This window comes from Euleptes europaea, chromosome 3 (genome assembly GCF_029931775.1).
Source record: "Euleptes europaea isolate rEulEur1 chromosome 3, rEulEur1.hap1, whole genome shotgun sequence".
Taxonomy (NCBI): domain Eukaryota; kingdom Metazoa; phylum Chordata; class Lepidosauria; order Squamata; family Sphaerodactylidae; genus Euleptes; species Euleptes europaea.
In genome coordinates, this window is record NC_079314.1 from 247,089 (window position 1) to 261,354 (window position 14,266).

The 14,266-nt window shown below is 48.6% G+C and overlaps 1 protein-coding gene across 1 annotated transcript; it reads right to left on the reverse strand.

The window, feature by feature from the left end:
* Window positions 1–8,721: 8,721 nt before the first annotated feature.
* On the reverse strand, window positions 8,722–10,426 carry LOC130474551 (zinc finger protein 576-like). The gene is made up of 2 exons (XM_056846217.1): window positions 10,204–10,426; window positions 8,722–9,322 (listed from the first exon to the last, which is right to left on the reverse strand). The coding sequence occupies exons 1-2, from the start codon at window positions 10,424–10,426 to the stop codon at window positions 8,805–8,807; spliced, it is 741 nt and encodes a 246-aa protein (XP_056702195.1). The 3' UTR covers window positions 8,722–8,804.
* Between the last annotated feature and the right edge of the window lie 3,840 nt (window positions 10,427–14,266).

Genomic DNA, 14,266 nt, shown 5'->3' on the forward strand with positions numbered 1-14,266 from the left:
GTAGCCATTCTTTTCTTTTTTTCAATAATCTTGCTTGTTCACTGAAACAAAACAATGCAAAGAGGTAATCACAGGCATAAGAGTTTTCTTGCAAGTGACTGTTCGCTGGGAGACAAAGCGTTATTTCCAGGAAGGACCCACACTTGGGCTTAACTGTTTGACTAAGGGGAGAGACAGAATGCTCACTTGTATCATCTCCTTTTGAAACTTGCTGTAGTTCAAAAAATAAAGTTTTCTTTGCAGCATGGTAGGTGGCTGTTGAAACCACAGATGTCCAAATTCTCCTGGTATACACAAAACTAGCTGTGTGGTTCTTTGGGCCTTGACCTTTGAAGAGAGAAAAAATGCACACTTACTTTACAGAAAGTACATGCTATCTCAAGAGACAATTCTGACACTTGGAGGAGCGAGTGGAACTAAGTCAGCAAAGTTTCCCTGTGGACGTAGAGAGTCAGAGTGCAACCACGCTGTATTTCCCCTGCCATCAGTTAACAGGACTGGCAGGAAAACAGACCCTCATAACTCGCACAGAAGGGTTTGCACAAATATTCTGCCACAGGAAATGAAGCTAGGATGAGCATCCTCTTCTGTTGTGCTTGCTAACAGGCGCAGCCTGAGATTTGATGTGGGAATCTGTATTATTTCTGTTGGGCTTGCAAGGCTAGCAGGGGATAACCACCACTCAGTGAGTTTGTCCCCGAGACTGTTCATGTCGAGTCTTTGTGCATGAACCCTGCGACATTGTTCAAATGTAAGAAGCCCACTGGAACAGAAAGCCCAGGCCGTCGATCTATGTAAAAAAAGATGGATGTAAGTACCAAACTGAAAGCCACTATTTGAATGGCAGGATTGTAATACAGATGTGGAGTTGCTCTCCCTCTTCTCTGTGGTTCAAGCCCTGGCATTGGGACACACCCGAACGGGCCCCTCCATCAGCACTGGGAACAAAACCTTTATAGTCCTCAAGTTCTTCAACGCATCCCTAAAGAAGAGAGCAAATCCAAAACTGATGTTGTTTGGGGATGCAAGAGAGAATTCTTCATTGGCTCTGGCTTGTTCGTTAATTACAATTAACGCTCACAGCAGCTGCCGCCAGCATGCCCTTTTTGTTTTCCCTGCTACAGATTGCTTGCTTAGAAACAGGCCGCACAACAGCTGCTGATTGAGGAGTCCCGTCTGTAGCACAGATGCAGGTATCAACAGAGCATTTTTCTGCAGGTAGGAAACGACTCCACACCAGGATTGCGGTCTGTGCAACATCAGAGTTATCAGTTTTATAAGCAGCAAGGAGCCATGTAAAACAGTGGGGAACGCTGATTGTGTGTGGGGGGGGGGGAGAATCTCATCCTGGCAAATACGCTGTGTTTATTTTATTGTTGCCACCAAACGTACTTTAGTCTTTAGATCTGCAAATATTACATAAACTTGATATATACCTTGATGGGGTGATTTGACTCTTCTCTTTTTTCCACCTGAGAACTAGCTGCTGTAAACTGTAGCAAGTTTATGTTCTAATTTCTAGTCCTATAGAGAAATGTGGTGCCCTTACAAGAAAGAAACCCACATTAATAGAGGGGCACCTAAAATAAGGGAATTTATTCAGACTGCTGATATTTATCACCTGTTTACAAAAACATGCTACAGTATGGAAGGGAGTAATTCAGAACCTCATATATAAACGTCTGCCTAGTGAAGACCCATGACATCTGATGGAGTGAACATATGCTGGAATAAAATCTGCAATCTTACATGACTAAAGACAGAGCAGTATTTTTCCCAGTGGCTGTTGATCATGCTTCCTGAATGGAACCTCCATACTTAAAGACACTGCACACTTAATACCAGATCTGTGTGCCAACAACAGTGGTCCTCGCTTTCTGTTCCCAACTGCACCTGCCTGGCTAGCTATGAGAAGCAGAACGTGGGACCCTTTTTCTGACCCCATTAGGCCAAGCCTAACATTCTTATATCTCACTACAGCAAATTCTGGACTAACATTTAGAATTTAAGCTTCAAGAAGAAGAGTTGGTTTTTATATGCTGACTTTCTCTACCACTTAAGGGAGACTCAAACCGGCTTACAATCACCTTCCCTTCCCCACAACAGACACCCTGTGAGGTAGGTGAAGCTGAGAGAATGTGACAAGCCCAAGGTCACCCAGCTGGTTTCGTGTGTAGGAGTGGGGAAACAAATCCAGTTCACCAGATTAGCCTCCGCCGCTCATGTGGAGGAGAGGGGAATCAAACCCAGCTTTCCAGATCAGACTCCACCGCTCCAAACCACCACTCTTAACCACTACACCACGCTGGAATAAAGCCATAGCTCTGTTGACTCTCAGGGCCACAAAAATAATTTTACAGAGTGCAACCAGATGCATAAGAACGTAAGTAGAGCTGGCTGGATCAACCCACTGGTTCATCTAATCCAGAATCCTGTTTCAGACGTCTGATGAAGGGAGCTTTGACTCAAAAAATCTTGTTGGTCTCTAAGGTGCTACTTGACTCAAACTGAGCTGTTCTGCCCCGAGGCCACAGCCTCCCGGCACTGGTATTCAGAGATTTGCTGCCTATATAGACGGAGGCTCCCTTCAGTCACCGTGGATAGCAGCCATTGGTGGACCTCTCCTCTGTGAGACTGTCTAACCCCCTCCCCCTTTAAAGCTTATGTCTTCCCTCTCTTGTTCCTCCCGGTCACACAAATCCAAAACTCATTTTCTTGCACAGATATACAACCACCTTTTATCGTTTCATGGTGAAATACTGGACCTTTATTTCTTCCAATGCTCACGATCATATTTTGACAACCTTCATGTTCCAGAAAAATAAAAATAAGATCACCAAAGCCTAAACAGGATATGCGTACTTCCAGATTAACATTTCCTGTGACATGTGTCTCGTCTGAGATAGTGAATCCAGGCAAACATATATTTCAAAGCCGTTATGTTTTCACACAGAGAAAACGTTTTCTCTCGGCTGGAACACCCACTGTGGAACAGGGTTATGAGAATGTTGCTGACACCTGCTGGTCAAATGGCCCACTCCGCCCCCCCCCCATTACTCTCACACATGCTGTTTTTCACTGTTATTAAACCGACCAAGAACCTACACTTTCCGGTGCACCCCTTCACCTCTGGAGTATTTGTATAGCCCTTGAACAAAACAACAAAAATTGGTTTTAAGCTGCCAATGGTATTTTTACTTATAAAGGTAAAGGCCCCCTGTGCAAGCACCAGGTCATTCCTGACCCATGGGGAGACGTCACATCCTGACGTTTTCTAGGCAGACTTTGTTTGCGGGGTGGTTTGCCAATGCCTTCTTCCCCAGCAAGCTGGGTACTCATTTGACCGACCTCGGAAGGATGGAAGGCTGAGTCAACCTTGAGCCGGCTACCTGAAACCAACTTCCGTCAGGATCGAACTCAGGTCGTGAGCAGAGCTTTTGAGTGCAGTACTGCAGCTTAACACTCTGCGGCACAGAGCCCACTTTTATCCCCAATGAAGACCCAACATAGTGCACATCTCTCTTCCACTTTCTTCTTTCAACAACCACCCTGTGAGGTAGGTTAGGCTGAGAGCGACTGACTCAGTCACCCAGCAATCTTCCACGGCATAGTGGAGGTTCGAGCCAGGTTCTCCCAGATCCTACTCCAACACAAGAAAACAATGAGACTCTCCACAGCTTGTGGAGTAAACCACAGTCGTAATTTCCATCAACCAAAAGAGTCGCGCTGACATCCATGCTCGGAGAGAGGCCTGCCCCTCACGGAAGCTCACAGCTTACCCATTCTTCCGGCAGCGGCTGTTTCAAGGTGAGAATCCTCTGCCAACCCACAGGCCCTACCAGGCAAGAGCCTTGCCCATTCTCCTGAAACATGGGGCAGGTGGCACATTGGGCAGCAGCGCTGAGAAAAGCCACAAGTGGCTCCTGATTATCACTGCTCTAACCACTGAGCCCCACCCTCGCTTAGCAAGGCTCTTCCACTGTTGCTGTTCAATGTGCACCGATGCAGGTAAGGTAGCAAGAAAAAGAGGCAGGCTTTTTGTTGGCCAATACCTGGAAGGTTTACAGGCCATCTCGGAGGAGGAAGGCTTAGTTGGGCAGGTGTAGACCAGGCAACACGATCCAGTGTACTGCGAGGGAGGATGGGGGTTGAGCATACAGCAGGGGTCCCCAACCTTTTAGAAGTGGTGGGCCCCTTGGGAGTTCTGATGCAGGGTGGCGGACGCAACCACAAAATAGTTGCTATGGGAGGCAGAGCCAGCCAATGCAGTGAGAAGAGTCGCACACAGGAAGCCCAAATGCAGGGGATGTGAAGAGTCGTTTTTTAAAATGCACCAGATAAAAGGAGCGAACAACACAAAACGCCCACGGTGGCAGCTTGCGCTGAAACAATGTTATTTTAATCTGCACAGCCAATCAGATCCCCAGTACTAATCAGACGCCCTGCTGGGCAGTAGCCTTACCTGGCCTTACACTTTGAAAAAACACTTGGCAGGCAAAAGAAAAGGTATTGGTGGGTGCCAGGGGGCCCATAGGCACCATGTTGGGGACCCCTGGCATGCGGTTTGCATGCAGAAGGCCTTCTGTGCCGATCTCTGGCATACCCAACTAAAGAGGATCTCAAAGCTGGGAAAGGCCTCTTTTGTGAGGTGAGCCGGAGTAGGCAGTACTGTGTTAAATGGGTCAGACGTTCCAGGTATTTAGCTCCAAGACACTCAGGTTCCATTTCTTGCACAGCCATGAAGCTTGGTGGGTGATGAGGCCATTCAGTCACTGCCTCTTGGGGCAGCTGCAAAACACCCCATGTATATGTTCACACTAAGGCAGGAAAGAAATCTTGATTTACAGAATTAATTTCTTAACCACTATTTTCTTTCCCAGATACGTAAAACACCCGCACGGTCACAGAGGCTGTACCAGCTTTACACACAGGTCAGCTTAGTCATCTTTGTTCAGCCCAACAAACTTCGAAACACGCAGATTGGTCATAGTGCTGAATAACCCCCTCACAAAAACTACAGTTCCCAGCAAGCTTGCCATTATGGGTTGTCTGACAGTGCAAAAAGGAACTTGGACATGTGGACTACAGCACCAGTTCTGCAAATACTTCACATTCTATAGAGGATCCAATAAATCTGCATGACACAGTCCCAGGGTGATTCACACACCAGTTCTATAAAGATGGATCCCTGAGGACACCTGGTGGTCACACTCGACCGGTGGAACGATCATCTTGAAAGCGCTAACCCTCCACCAATGCATGACATGAGGCAATTCTGAACAGAATCTGCCTCCCCAAGTGAAAATGGCAAGTGTGATGGCCATTTTCAAACCAATTTCTGCATCTATGAGGACCAGAAACCAAGGAAGATTTTTTTTAATTGTAGTTCATCATTGACACACAGCATATGATTTGGAGGGACTCTTAAGGCAGACAGACTCAGGGTCAATTTAGAAACTATTAGTGGTTATATGGATTGTTCTTCACTTCTGGGTGGATAAAAATCAATTATTTTTTTAAAATAAAAAAATCAAATTTTTAAATTGATATTGGATTTTTAAAATTTAAATCGAATGTTTTTGATAAAATGCTTTTTGAGGAAAAATCTATTTAACGAAAGTTTTCTATTTAAGATACATTATAGTCCAAAAGTTATTCATCATGAAATAAGGATTAGTTTTTAATTATGTAGCAAGAGGCTGTATATTCATGCAATGTTCAGGTAAATAAATTCCATTAATCCATTCACAATGTCAACCTCTTCCAGAGGTTTCTGTATGATTATTTTGGGCAATGTTTCTATCTAGAAGATATTATCACAAATGCTTGGTTTTGCAGTTCTCAAAACTGAGAATTTGTGTCTGCACAGATAATATGCCTCTTCTTCACAGCAAAAATAAAATAAACATAGAATTGAGGGGGGGATTTAATCCATTGCTCCTTTGCAAATCTGTGTACACAGAATCAACCCCCTTACCTCTTAAGTGCTAGGTTTCAAGTTCAATGAATAGAAGATTGTTTGGAGTAGAATAGATCTCCACAAGGAGCTAAGTGTGAGGAGGGAAAGGCAAGCAGTAAAAATGATGGAGAAACATTTTGAACAGAATTCTCCACAAGTCTTGGGATCTTTGTGTGTATAGCCTGAGGTTTATCACATTATTTTCTCCCTGTAGGACAGGGGTGGGGAACCTCCGGCCCCTGGTCCACCTGCCAAGGCCAGCTCCACTGAGCTAGCTGTTGCTAGCCGGAGCCTCCTCTTGGCACTTTGGATTTTGCTGAGAGGCAGGAGCGCATGCCGGCCCCAAACCTTCTTCCCCTTCCCACCTTGCCTTTGTCTGTGGGGCGTGGTAATCCCCCAGCCACACCTCCGTGCCACGAGCTTTCGTGCCACTGGGGCCTCGTCAGCCGCGCTGCCGGCTTGGGGCCCCTGTTCAGCCCTCCCCCTGCTCGGGCGCACCCCCGCACTGTGGCCTAACGCTGAGTGGGGGGGGGGTGTTGAGACTCGGACCTCCGGGGCCTCACCATCCTGCATGCTGGCCACGCCGCCAGCTTAGTGGGCCCCTATGTGTGTGGCCGGGTTCATGCAGGAAGGAGCCTGGGACCTTCTGCAAGCGGGTGGGTGCCTTTGTGTGTGTGCGGGGGAGGAGGAGACCGGGAAGGAACCTGGGACCTTCTGCAAGCAGTGCATGAGTGTGCATGCGCGCGGGGGAGGGGGGGGAACCTGGGACCTTCTGCAAGCAGGTGCGTGCCTGTGTGTGTGTGTGAGGGGGGGGGGAACCGGGAAGGCTTCTCTTTCTTTCTCTCTCTTTTTCTTTCTCTCCCCTTCCCTTCCTTCCTTTCCTTCCTTCCCTCCCCTTACTTTTCTGCATAGCCTCTCCTAGGACCTTTTTTAAGCTGGTGCGTGCTTACAGGTGGTGGCTGGAGACCTGGCAACCCTAGCCTCCCCCGCCCCCCTGCGGGAGATCTACGCCTGGTATGGCCCCTGAATGGTGTTATAAATATTCAAATGGCCCTTGGCAGGAAAAAGGTTCCCCACCCCTGCTGTAGGAGAAAACTTATAATGACAGCAGGCTGTAAAAGAGATCTAGTTTGGGAATATTTTAATGAAGTTCCTCTACCTATTATTAAGGCAGGCATGTGTACAAAATGCAAACACTGCAACAAAGAAATGCAAGACCTGGTGGCTCAAATGAAACAACACCATGAGAAGTGCTGTTTATGTAGAAAACCATGATTTAAATATTGTCTTACTGACCATTTAAATTGTGAAAATCTAGTCTTACTGACTAGTGATTTAAATCGATTTGATTTAAATGAAATCCACCCTGCTTCACCTTGAAGATTCTAGAGACAAGAATGGGTGTTTGCTGTCTGTATCACTCACTGACAACCAGCTGAAACAGGGTGGCTCCCATACAGTACCAAGGGCCTAAGAGGGAGAGCCATCTGGATCAGATAGAAAGACGAGAGACACATTATCAGCAAACATTCTGAATAAGATGCTGGAAGCAATCAAACATTAGGAGCAGAAAAGACCTGGTCTCAGCCTGAACTGAGCACAATTCCAGACAATTCTTTATCAGCCTGTCACAGGCAAGAAAAAGAAACCAGTTGGCAAGAGATGCTTTCTTCCCAACCATGTGAAAAGGAAGAAAGGGACGTTTTGCTACATGGTTTCACATAAAGCACAGGATTCAGTATTAGTGATAACCAGACTTTGAAGGCACTGGTTCAAAAAACCCAGGCCTTGACGAGGAATGTGTCTATAGTGACCATGCTTCAGAAAATGATAATCAGGACTCTAAGCTAATGTCCTAAATCCTGAGAGATTCAAGATTCTACAACCAGGACACTGCATCCAAGCAAAGCGAAAGCTTTCTACTTTCCTGCAAAACTTACTCCATTTCAGTTAGCCTTAGGGAGGGCCAGGGAGAAATACAGAGAAACCCAAACCTGACCTAGAAAGTCCTATTTGGGCTCCCTCCAGTTCTTGTGATATCACTAGGCCCTACTGCTGCCATGGTTTCGTGTTTTCTCCTCTACAGCCATGAAGACTCTCAGTAGAATTTCACTCCCTATATCAAACTCCATTTGTGCCCGGGACAATCAGGACGCAAGACAGACACAAAGCCCTTGCCCTCCTCTGCGCCTGCACGCCAAGGCCTCTCTTTTTCCACCTAGATGGAGAAGGAGATGCTCTGCAAACCACAGACTCCCAAGCAACCTTGTTGCAAAAGGTGTGGCATTCACAGCAGATGACCGTCCAAAACGAAGTATGTCAGAAGGAGGAAGCCAGGTAGAGTGCTTCCTAGCCTCTTGGCCAAACAACCACAGATGGATGGAATGAGGTCTGCTCCTCCTAGAAGATAGGAAAGACAGTTCTCACACTTACTATCACCCATTCTCCAATTTGTGCTCAGGCTAGAGAGGCAGCATTTCCTACTGGGGAAAATGCTTCTTTGACATGGTGCTGCTGCAGTCGTCTTGTTTGGGGGCTTCCTAGAGGCACCTGGTTGGCCACTGTGTGAGCAGACTGCTGGACTTGATGGGCCTTGGTCTGATCCTGCAGAGCTTTTCTTATGTTCTTATGACATATTCCCCTGAACCAGCCATTCTTCATCACTGAGGCACAACCAGTTCTGGCACTTCCTGGAACTTGGGGCACCTCCCCCTTCCTATCGGGAAAGGCCCCTTTCTGTGCTGTTCCTTGTCTCCCTCCAGTTTTGCTCTTCAAGCAGCAATGCAGATTGTCTTCATGCCTCCATCCAGACCCAGGAAACTGAGGCACATATCCACACATCTTGCTAGAGCTCCCCCCGGGCGTGGCGGATGTAGTGTTCGTGAAGCCCTGCCTCTTGATTAAAGCTCTCCCCGCACTCCATGCAGGAATAGGGATGGGAGGGGAGCAACTCCTGTGTCTGCTGGTGGAAGGCTTGGTGCCGACGCAGGTTCGAAAGCTGACGGAAGCTCTTGCCACAGTCTGGGCACTGGTGTGGCAGGCTGTGGCCAGCAGCATGGCCCAGGCGGTGACGCTGGTAGTTGGCCAATTGGCCAAAGCGCCGGCCACAGTCAGGGCAGTCAAATGTAGGGCGTAAGCAGTCCGTGCAGTCAGAGGGCGGGGTGGGCGCGTGGCCACGCTGGTGGCAGATGAGCGCACGTGAACTCTCGAAGCCCTTGTTGCAAATAAAGCAGACAAAGAGAGCATCACGCAAGTTGGCCTGAACGAAGTCCTCTGGGTGTTCTCTCTTCATGTGCCGTTCCTTGAACTTCTCATCTGGGAATGTGATCAGGCAGTGAAAGCACTGGTTTGCACCCAAGCTGTCTGGAGACGGGGAGAGAGACAGAGAGTCAAACAAGCCTGATAGAACCTGCAGTCTTATCTGCAGAATCTCCCCTGGAAAGGGGTGGCTAGAGCACAGTGAAATGGTTTGCTTTCCTGGTCATTGGCATCTCAGCTGGACACATGCAAGTCTCACAAACTTCAGATAACTGGCTACTTTTAAGTCAGCCATACACACAAGTATAGGAAGAATTGGCTGGGGACCTCTCTGCTTTTATTTGCTGCTGAACAAAAAGCTTTTCCACTTAGCACTTGTAGCCTCCAAAGCCAAAGGAAAAAGAGAATGGTTAATGGAAGGGACAGAGTCCAACAGCCATTGAGGAGCTCGCACTTTCCTTCCTAGGGACAGAGCATGCACGCTGTTGTGCACAAAGCTGTTGTGCACAAACCCAACAGGAGAGGAGAAAGAATGAGCAGTGGGTTAGTGGGATGTGCCCACGTGTGCACTATCAAGTGTTGTGTAGCATGAGGAAGGCACAGTAGGAGAAATCAAAGCTACTGGCAAGGCAACTTCTATTCACTGTAGCTAAGAATCAAATTAGACAGCTGGCTGACTTTTTTCCTGTACAATAATGAAAAAAATTGGTTGCCATTTTTGCTGTGAAATCATGAAAAAAACTGACGTTTGCTAAAAAGTGAAAACAAGGGTTTTCAGGAACCTGCTCAATTGGGTCTATGGTGCAAATACATCAATATCCTGTGAAACTATACAACTATCCTTCCTCTCATTTCGAAATACTGGCAGAAGGAGACATAAAGGAAAAACAGCATGAGTTCTGGTGCTATTATTTTGTATGTACCTATATCAGAGTGATAACTCAAAAGGAAACTTCTTAGCATCATTGACAGATCACAGTACTCACAGACTGTGCTACTGCTGGAGGATTCTTTGCCCTTGCTACGTTTGCTCGGGCAGACTGGCAACACTGCTGTTGGGCTTTCCTCTTCCTCTATGCAGACAGGTTCTAGCTTATAAGTTGGCAGCTGCTCCCGGGTTGGTAGATCACTTGGTCCATCGTGGCTTGGCACCTTTGTATGAAGATGTTCAGCCAATGGTGGCTTGTCAATTGTAGCAGGTTCAGCCATTACTTCTACAGAAATGAAGCCAAGGAGGATAGTGAGCAAAAGCAGGCCCAGGTACAGTATATGAATTTTCCTGAGCCTCCCATCACAGCCCCCACTTCTACATACCAAATAGCAATTGAACTACAGGCTGGTACGCCTCTGTAAACTGGAACGTTTTCCTCTTTTAGTGCACCCATGCACTTATGTGAGCAAGCAGGCTATTCAATGTACAACAAGGTGGCTAGGAACTTATAGAACCAACTTTGCAAAGCAAAATTAGCAGAGGCCAATAATCAGGAGAAATCAGCAAGGCACTTTCTTCCAATAATAGCCCCCCTTCTACATCCAAAGGATTCCCCATTAAGAAAATGCTTCCCAGTTTATCCTTCCCCTCTGGGATAGGTGGGTGGCTCAGTGGCTGAACACACACTCTGCACACAGAAGGCCCGAGATTCAACCCACAGCATCTCCAATTGAAATGGCCAGTCAGTAGGTGATGGGAAAGGTCTCTGCTAGAGAGCCACCGCTAGGCAGGGGGAAAAACACAGACTTTGACAGACCAATGGTCTGACCTAGTAGAAGGTATAGGGGGGCTCTTTTCTCATTGCGCCCTGAAAGGAAGGCCACACTTCCCCTCTCTGGCATGAACATCCTGCAGCCCATCGCAGCATGTCTGGCTGCTGGCTACAGCCTGGGAATTTGCTGGAGATCGGTGGGTGGTGCCTGTGGAGGGGGGGATGTGGAGAGGGATTTCGCCTGGAATACACGGTGCAACCAAGGGTCTGCCCTCAGAAACAGCCGTATTCTCCAGGGGAAATGATCTATGTCATCTGGAGAGCAGTCGTAATTCCGGGAGAACTCCAGGCCGCACCTGGAGGCTGGCAACCCTAATGAATCGTCACTACCCCCAGGCCCACCCTCCGCTCCTCCACGCGCTCTCACTGTGAGCGGAGGCCGCTGCCCACCAGGCGCCTCTCTGGGGCCAACCCTGGGGGGGGCGTCTCCCCGGGGGGGGGCCTTGCTTGCTTGCAGCCAAGGACAGCCCCCCCCCGCCCTGCCTCCCTCCCTCCCTCCCTCGCCCGCCCCTCCCAGCCCCTGAAAGGCGCCGCTCCGCTCCCCTCACCGCTCTTGCGTTTTGTGCCCCCTGCTTCCGGGGTCCTTCCCCTCCCTTTCCACTCAGGCCCCCTTTTGCCCAGTTTCCCGCGAGGTCATCCACGCTGGTGCCTGAATAAATAGCATCACACCCGCTTCGGGCAAGTTGCCACCCGACGGCTGCCATTGACACCACCCTCTCTGAAACGGTCGGGAAGACTTCGGTTTTATCTGGGGGGGCCGCCCCCCGCCCCCCCCCCGTGAGACTCCGGCCAATTTTGTAATTTGGGGTTCGTTCGTTTGTTTGTTTTTTGGCAACGTATAACCACCCGCCTCCACGCAGGACGACGGCGCATGCGTGCCAGGGAGCCGTTGGCGCGGCCGGCTCCGCCGCAGCCCGCCGGTCTGGCAGACCGCGAGGCGCCTGCGCGGTGCGGCTTTTGCCCCGGCTGCGCCGGCATACTTGGGCCGCCGGACTCGGCGCATGCGCTCTCGTACAACAGCCGTGGGTTCCATTTCACACCCTCCCCCGCTTGCAGTAAGGGCCTCAAGGGCAGAAATCCAACAGGTGAAGCTTTGGGTCCCGCGCATCGAGAAATTCTGGGAATAGATAAGCTTCCTGTACACACTAAGCTATTGGAGGGGAGCTTTACCCATCCAGCATTTACCTAACGCTCCAGCAGCTAAACAGGTCAGAGCCTAAGGAAGAAAAGGAAAACTAATTAATATACAAGCAAGACATCTCTGTGTTTGCTCTGCCAGGGTCTGATCCACATTCTCCCTTCCTTTGGTTGAAATAGCATGGGAGGAAAATGGGGTGCCCAACTCTGGGATGGGAAATTCCTAGCGTTGCCAACCTCCAGGTGGCGGCTGGGGATCTGCTATTACAACTGATCTCCAGCCGATAGATATCCGTTCCCCTGGAGAAAATGGCTGCTTTGGCAATTGGATGCTATGGCATTGAAGTCCCTCCCCACTCAGCCCTCCTTTCGCTCCAACCCCAAAATCTCCCACCGCTCCCTAGAAATTCCTGGAGACTTGGGGATGGAGCCTGGGGAGGGACCTCAACAGGGTATAACAGCAGAGTCCACCATCCAAACCAGCCATTTTCTCCAGGTGAACTGATCTCTATAATCCAGAGATCAGTTGTTATTATTCCAGAAGATCTCCAGGCACCACCCAAAGGTTGGCAACCTAAGGGGAGAGAATGCTGCTAGGTAGGGTGCCAACCCCATTGGTAAATAGCACAGATTGTTCATAACTCAAAAGCCCTCCATAAACTGGAAATTTATTATGGCTGGAAGCAATTGAAACTAACAGCATCGTAAAGCCTAAGAGTCCAAACACTTCCAAGAACCAGGGCCTGTGCCTGTGTCACACTCTGTAAGAATATAAGGCAAAGGAAAGAAACCTCCACCTAACAGAGCTGTAGCTGTGTGCTCAACAGATCCAGCCAGATAAAAAAGCACACACACACACACAAATGTAGGGAGAATAATTCATTCTATATTAAGAGGCACCTGGGAATTATGCCAGGATGGCACTGCTGATTTGCATACCTACACTTAATTGCACAATAACTGCTGCTTAATATGCCAAATGCATGCCAGCATATATAGATGTCCCTGCGTAAGCTGAAACTTTCCAGTGAGTTAGCTTTCCCCTGAGGTTTGATCAAGTGCACGATGTAGGATCCAAGCTATAGTAGAGAATTTGGACTGGGACAGAGCAACGTGGACACACATGAAGCTCCTTTATATTGAATCAGACCATTAGTCCAGCAAGGTCAGTATTTTCTACAGATTGGCAGCAACTCTCCAGTATCTCAGGAAGTGGTCTTTCACATCACCCTATTTTTTTGTGTGTGTGTGCGTGTGTGTGTCTTCAAGTCATGGCTGACTTATGGTGAGCCCCAGCAAGCAGCTTTCCAGACAAGTGAGAAGCAGAGGTGGGTTTGGCCATTGCCTTCCTCTGCAGAGTCTGCCTTGGTGGTCTCCCTTCCAAGTACTGATGCAGCTTAGCTTCCGAGATCTGATGAGATCGGGCTATATCATGCCGCCTTCCCTCCCCATCACATACTACCTGGTCCTTTTTAACTGGAGATGCCGGGATTGACCTTCGGACCTTCTGCATGCAAAGCAGACTCTTCCACTGAACCAGCACTACACATATAAACCTAAGTCTTTCATAAGCATGGACATCTGCAAGCCCTACCCCCATCATGAATACAGAAAAATTGGCACAATGAGGAGTCACACATAAAGAATCACTTTTATTAAGACAAATCTCCCAGCTATCACGGAGACCATGAATATTCATGATTTATACTGATTGGATGCCGTCTCTAAAAGCTGCTCCCTTAAAAAGGCAAACACACACGCACACACAGACAGACAGAACACAGCTTTGATTCAGCATGGAGGCCCCACCCCAGGTACCAAGCGGGGTGACGATCAGACTGGGCACCCAAGTGGGGAAGGGGCAGTCGAAGAGTAAAAGGGCAGCGGGCACAAGGAAGAGGGGGCAGAACCGGGCCTTGTGCTTTGGCCAAGCGTCCCCAGTCTCCTCCCCTGCCCTTGGAACAGACCTTGCCCTTGGAACAGACCTTCATTCAGTCTCTCCCCCCCACTTCCAATAGTGAGAATGAACTACAAGGCCAATTGCGATAGTAACTCCCACCACGGGAGACTCAGTGCAGGGGCTGCTTCCCCTTGGCAATAATGCCAAAGACTCCAATGCTCTAGATTTAGAGGTTCATTTTTCCCCCTA

What these genes read in the sequence shown, in the direction of transcription:
- LOC130474551 (XM_056846217.1), bottom strand. Translation starts at nt 10,426, where the DNA reads ATGGCTGAACCTGCTACAATTGACAAGCCACCATTGGCTGAACATCTT. An exon ending in CTCCAGCAGTAGCACAGTCT is followed by an intron (nt 9,323 to 10,203) that starts GTGAGTACTGTG and finishes CCCCGTCTCCAG; the next exon opens with ACAGCTTGGGTGCAAACCAG.